The sequence below is a fragment of the Cetorhinus maximus genome, chromosome 21, assembly GCF_964194155.1.
Source record: "Cetorhinus maximus chromosome 21, sCetMax3.hap1.1, whole genome shotgun sequence".
In the NCBI taxonomy this organism is placed as follows: Eukaryota; Metazoa; Chordata; class Chondrichthyes; order Lamniformes; family Cetorhinidae; genus Cetorhinus; species Cetorhinus maximus.
Genome location: NC_135899.1, coordinates 2516518 through 2523505, shown reverse-complemented (window position 1 = coordinate 2523505; position 6988 = coordinate 2516518). Strand labels below are relative to the sequence as shown.

General features: G+C 45.8%; 1 protein-coding gene across 1 annotated transcript; it reads left to right on the top strand.

Moving 5' to 3' along the window:
* Positions 1-5217: 5217 nt before the first annotated feature.
* On the top strand, positions 5218-5543 carry LOC144695306 (histone H4-like). The gene has a single exon (XM_078566208.1). It carries the CDS (start codon positions 5218-5220, stop codon positions 5527-5529), a length of 312 nt encoding a protein of 103 aa, XP_078422334.1. The 3' UTR covers positions 5530-5543.
* The last annotated feature ends 1445 nt before the right edge of the window (positions 5544-6988 follow it).

The following is a 6988-nucleotide window of genomic DNA, read 5'->3' as shown; positions in this document are numbered from 1 at the left end:
CTCGGTCAGTTATGGTGCTACTGAGCAACTCTTGGTGATGGACTTTGAAGTCCCCCACCCAGAGTACATTCTGCACCCTTGCTATTATAAGTGCTTCCACCAAGTGGCGTTCAACATGGAGAAGCATTTATTCACCAGCTGAGGGGGTGGGGTGAGGGGGTGGTGCACAGTAGGTGGTAACCAGCCTGAGATTTCCTTGACCATGTTTGACCTGATGACATGAGACTTGATGGGATCCAGAGTATATCCAGAATGGCATTGAGGTTGTTTTGTCATTTATAGAGGGTTCTATTGGATATTCTACAGCCCACTCAAAAAATACCTGATCTAAATGTCTGTGTCTAAAGAGCAGAGATTTTCACCTCTCAAATTTTTGTACTTTTCTAATTTTTTGGGTGCAGTTCTATCCGTGCTCGTGGCTAGACTTACACAGGCCTCTTTTTAACACCTGTCATCCTGGCACCCAGGCCAGAGTTAAACACTGCCTGGCTGCAAAGCCAGAGTCAGGTCAAAACTCTAGGGTAGAAACAACATTTGGAATAGTGAAGCTAAAATCATCAGATGAACTTCGAGATTCGCCAAGCCACAGCAGAACTGGAAGCTCGTGAGCAGAGCTACATTTAACTGGCTCCATTTGCATTCATGTAGAGTGTCTTGTGGTGCAACGGGTCCCATCCCTGCCACTGAGCCAGAGGTTCCAGATTCAGGACTGATGGCCACAGGGAGCATGTTCATAATGTGCCACAACAGGCTGAAAGTCAACCTGAAAATTCTTCCAACACATGTCAATGGCAGGCATTAAGAGCAGGAGAGATTCCTGGTCAGCTGTGCGATGGAAAGAACATTGAAGCCCCTACCATCAATGCCCATAGCTCCAGGTTACAACAGGCATGTGAAAGTGGATGTTATCACAGCAACTCAGACCCCCTGAATGGACTGTAAAACCACCACTTTCATTCACATCCTTTCAAAATGAAATTATTACAAGCCATGTGAACCATCACATGGTCTTACATGTTCTCTTATGAACGAGCATCAATTGATCAATTTTTTAGTTTCAAGTGGCTTTTCGTCATCACAGATTGGTTCAGTGGTGGCACTCTGAAAGGTTGTGGGAGTGACCACCGCACAGTCGTTGCGGAGACAAAGTCCCACCTTCCATCGTGTTGTGTGGCACTACCACCGTGCTAAATGGGATAGATTTCAAACAGATCTAGCAACTCAAGACTGGGCATCCATGAGGCACTGTGGGCCATTAGCAGCAGCAGAATTGTACTCGAACACAATCTGTAACCTCATGGCCCGGCATATCCCCCACTCTACCATTACCATCAAGCCAGGGGATCAACCCTGGTTCAATGAAGAGTGCAGGAGGGCATGCCAGGAGCAGCACCAGGCATACCTAAAAATGAGGTGTCAACCTGGTGAAGCTATAACACAGGACTACTTGCGTGCCAAACAGCATAAGCAGCAAGTGATAGACAGAGCTAAGCGATCCCACAACCAATGGATCAGATCCAAGCTCTGCAGTCCTGCCACATCCAGTTGTGAATAGTGGTGGACAATTAAGCAACTCACTGGAGGAGGAGGCTCCACAAATATCCCCATCCTCAATGATGGGGGAGCCCAACACATCAGTGCAAAAGATAAGGCTGAAGCATTTACAACAACCTTCAGTCACATGTGCCGAGTCAATGAACCATCTCGGCTTCCTCTGGAGGTGCCCATCGTCACAGATGCCAATCTTCTGCCAATTTGATTCACCTCTTGCCCTCTTGCCCCACCCCCTTATCCTCTTACCCCGCATTCCACGTGATATCAAGAAATGGCTGAAGGCATTGGATGCTACAATGGCTATCAGCCCTGACAATATTCCAGCAATAGTGCTGAAGGCTTGTGCTTCAGAACTTGCTGCACCCCTAGCCAAGCTGTTCCAGTGCAGCTACAACACTGGCATCTACCCGGCTATGTGGAAAATTGCCCAGGTATGTCCTGTACACAAAAAGCAACCCGGCCAATTACTGCCCCAGTCTACTCTCAATCATCAGCAAAATAATGAAAGGGGCCGTCAACAGTGCTATCAAGCAGCACTTACTCAGCAAATAACCTGCTCACTGACGCTCAGTTTAGGTTCTGCCAGGGCCACTCAGCTCCTGACCTCATTACAGTCTTGGTTCAAACCTGGACAAAAGAGCTCAACTCCAGAGCTGAGGTGAGAGTGACTGCCCTTGACATGAAGGCTGCATTTGAGTCTGGCATCAAGGAGCCCTAGCAAAACTGGAGCCAATGGGAGTCAGGGGGGAAAGTCTCAGCTGGTTGGAGTCACATTTATCACAAAGGAAAATGGTCGTGGTTCAAAAACAGAAAATGCTGGAAAAACTCAGCACGTCTAACAGTATCTGTAGAGAGAAAAAAAACAGAGTTAACGTTTCGAGTCCATATGACTCTTCTTCAGAGCTCAGATGCTGTTAGACCTGCGGAGTTTTTCCAGAATTTTTTGTTTTTGTTTCAGATTTCCAGCACCACAAGTATTTTGTTTTATCTTAATGGATGTAGTTGGTGAAGGTCAATCATCTCAGTTCCAGGATATCACTGTAGGAGTTCCTCAGGGTAGTGTCCTAGGCCCAACAATTTTCAGTTGCTTCATCAATGACCTTCCTTCCATCATAAGGTCATAAATGGGGATGTTCTCTGATGATTGCACAATGTTCAGCAACATTCGCGACTCCTCAGATACTGAAGCAATCCATGTCCAAATGCAATAAGACCTGGACAATATATAGGCTTGGGCTGCCAAGTGGCAAGTAACACTCGCGCCACACAAGTGGCAGGAAATGACCATCTCCAACAAGAGAGAATCCAACCATCGCCCCTGACATTCAATGGCATTTCCATCACTGAATTCCCGACTATTAACATCCTGGGCGTTACCATTGACCAGAAACTGAACTGGCCTAGCCACATAAATACTTTGGCTACAAGGGCAGGTCAGGGACTGGGAATTCTGTGGCAAATAACTCACCTCCTAACTCCCCAAAGCCTGTCCACCATCTACAAGGCACAAGTCAGTAGTGTGATGGAATATTCCCCACTTGCCTGGATGGGTGCAGCTCCAACACACAAGAGGTTTGACACCGTCCAGGACAAAGCAGCCCCATTTGATTGACACCCCATCCACAAACATTCACTCCCTCCACCACCGACGCACAGTAGCAGCAGTGTGTACCACTTACAAGATGCATTGCAGGAATTCACCAAGGGTCCTTCGACAGTACCTTGTAAACCCATGACCACTGCCATCTAGAAGGACAAGGGCAGCAGATAGATGGGAACACCACCAGCTGAAAGTTCCCCTCCAAGTCACTCACCAACCTGACTTGGAAATATATCGCCATTTCTTCACTGTTGCTGGTTCAAAATCCTGGAACTCCCTCCCTAACAGCACTGTGGGTGTACCTACATCACATGGACTGCAGCGGTTCAAGAAGGCAGCTCACCACCTCCTTCCCAAGGGTGACTAGGGATGGGCAGTAAATTCTGGCCTAGATTGCGGTGCCAACATCCTATAGAACCATAAAAAAGTTACAGCACAGAAGGAGGCCATTCAGCCCATCTTGTCCATGGCAGCCCGAGGACACCCAGGTGCCCTTTCTAATCCCACCTTCCTGCACCCGGTCCATAGCCCTGCAGTTTATAGCACTTTAGATGCAGATCCAGGTACTTTTTTAAATAGTTTAAATTTTCTGCCTCTACCACCAACTTGGGCAGCGAATTCCAGACACCCACTACCCTCTGCATAAAAAAGTTCTTCCTCATGTCCTCCCTATACCTTCTGCCACTTATCTTGAATCTATGTTCCCTGGTTCTAGAATTCTCCATCAAGGGAAACAATTTTATACTGTCCACTCTATCTATTCCCCTCATAATTTTGTGCACCTCAATCAAGTCACCTGTCAGCTTTCTTTGTTCTGAGGAAAATAACCCCAACCTATCCAATCTCTCCTCGTAGCTACACTTTTCTAACCCTGGCAACATTCTTGTAAACCTCCTCTGCACTCTCTCCAGAGCTATTACGTCCTTCCTGTATTGTGGTGACCAGAACTGCACACAATACTCCAGTTGTGGCCTCACCAGTGTTTTATACAATTCCAACATTATATCCTTACTTTTATATTCTATACCTCCGCCAATGAAGGAGAGCATTCTATATGCCTTCTTTACAACCTTGTCTACTTGAACTGCCACATAAATACTTTGGCTTCCCATGAAAGAATTTTTTTCAAGTGCATGCTGGCAAATTCAAATCAATTTATGTACCCAATGCAGGCAATCAGACTTCCATCTGGAGTCAAAGGCAAGTCACGCGTACAGTTTTATACATCTTTGAAGCAGGGCACTAAACCAAGTTTGAGTCTGACCTCTCGGTTAAATGTAAAAGAACACGTGGCATTTTTCAAAGAAGATCAGGGGAGTTTTCCCTGGTGTCGTGACCAACATTTATCCACAAGCCAACATCATGAAAGACAGATCAGTTGGTCATTTATTACATGGCTGCTTCTGGGATCTTGCTGTGCACAAATTGACTGCATCATTTCTCCACATTGCAACAGTGACTACATCTCAAAAACACTGCATAGGACACGAAGCCCTTGGGACACCCGACCTAGAGCCATGGAAGGTGCGGTTTAAATGTTAGCCATTTATTTAACCTGACCATTTAGCAAAGCAAGGTCCCATGCATTTTGCAGGGTAAATTTAAAGGCTTAGTGTCATGGATTTTTCTCGAGCCTGTGTTCGATCCCAGTGTTAGTGTAGATCAATTGAAATGAAATTCATTGCTGATAGAACAAGGGGAAACCACTGCAAATAAATTTGGTTCCCAAGAATGATTTGCATTCGTCTCAGGTAATGGCCGATTATTTAAAATAGCTTACTGCTGCTGACGCAAACTAAATTGTTTTTACTTGAACTGTGGATATTCGTTCACAGATCGCCCGGAAAATATTAGGCACAAAGGAGCGTGATTCCCTTTATTGTGAAGCCAGTTTTTAAGCCACAGTCTAAGACTGGTTTAAAATTGGCGGGCTTTGGAAGCCGGGTCACGTGATGTCCACGGCGGAGCTGCCTGTCCCTGAGTTCTTCACCCAGGTCCGCTGGCACTGTATAAAAATGGGCAGCAAACCGGCCTCTCTGCTTGTCTGTCAGTGGTTGTAGATCATGTCGGGTAGAGGGAAAGGTGGTAAGGGGCTGGGCAAAGGCGGAGCCAAGCGGCACCGCAAAGTCCTTCGCGACAATATCCAGGGTATCACGAAGCCGGCCATCCGGCGCCTGGCCCGCCGCGGGGGCGTCAAGCGCATCTCCGGCCTCATCTATGAGGAGGTCCGCGGAGTCCTGAAGGTTTTCTTGGAGAATGTGATCAGGGACTCGGTCACCTACACTGAACACGCCAAACGCAAGACGGTGACGGCCATGGACGTGGTCTACGCCCTAAAGCGCCAGGGGCGGACCCTGTACGGCTTCGGTGGTTGAAGACAGTTTCAGAAAGATAGTGACTTAGAAACCAAAGGTTCTTTTAAGAACCACCAAATGTCCTTGAAAAGGTTTATAACTCGGTTCATTGGGAAGTAAAAATTGAACATATTTTGAAACACTGAATAGGTTCTTCCTGCCTTCAGCCTCCACGTTGAGTTTAGATCATAAACAATTTAGACGGCTGCCTTCCACATTTTGCATCTCTTGACAAGTTCTTGTCTCTGATTTTGTCGTTTGAATCTCACGTGTTCCACTGTATCCATTACTTTTCCTAACCCCACTTTCCAGCTGCTTGAAAACTGACAACTCCAAAGCATTTTTCTAGTTCTGACGAAAGGTCATTGCCCTGAAATGTTAGCAGAGGTTGCCTGACCTGTGTCCTTGCCCCGCTCCCCCTTTCCAAGGCAATACTCCAGCTGAGATCTTAACCAGTGTTTTATACAAATGCAACACAATATTGCTCTGTACCCCTATTAATAAAGCCTAGGACACTGTATGATTCTTTTAACCGCTCTCCATCTGTTCTGTCATCTTCAATGACTCACGAACACACCCAGGTCCCTCTGCTCCTGCACCCTCTTTAGAATGGCGCCCTTTTCTTTATATTGTCTCTCCAGGCTCTTCCTCAAGTTTCTCTGTATTGAACTTCGTCAATTTCAGTAGTTATTACTGTGAAGTTATTACCAAGAAAGTGAAGGTGCCGTATATGTAACAATTTGCATTGGTCAAATGGTAAAACATTGCAAGGTACTACATGAGGTTTCAAACACAATTTAATGGAGCACATACATTGCTTTTGGACAGATAACCAAATCTTCATCAAACAGCTAAATTTTAAGGAGCACCTGAAAAGGCGGAGAGAGAAAGAGGGTCGAAGAGGTTGAGGGAGGAAATTCCACAAGTAAGTACAAGTTCTTGCTTTGTCTGACAGAAGGCAGTGATAAGAATTTCTCTGTGCAGCTAGTCATGACCTGGAATGCACTGTCTAACTTTCAAAAGAGAATTGTGATGCATGTTTCAAAGGTAAATTGACTATGTTTAAAGGTGGGAGATTGTGAAGTGAGAGTACTTCAAATCCTTTTTCAAAGAGCCAGCATGGACTGAGTGAATGAATGGTTTCCTTCTAGTACCTACTGGGGAGGGTTTACTAACATGTGGGGCGTGTGGCAACTAAGAGATAATCCTGGAGAGGAGTACCAAGATGCACAGAATACTGGGAGAGCCAAATAGCACTAAAGTTGCAAATGTTAAGGCATTTGGTGGTTTCAGTGTAAAGGAGAAAGTAATAAGGTATTAGTTGGGTTACTGTGCACGGAATATCATTAATAAAGATTGGTGAGTTACAAGTGCAGATTGCCATGTGGAAATATGATGTTATGGCGATAACAGAGACCTAGCTTAAAGAAGGACAGGACTAGGTGTTAAACATCCCTGGATAGAAGGTGGTCAGGAAAGA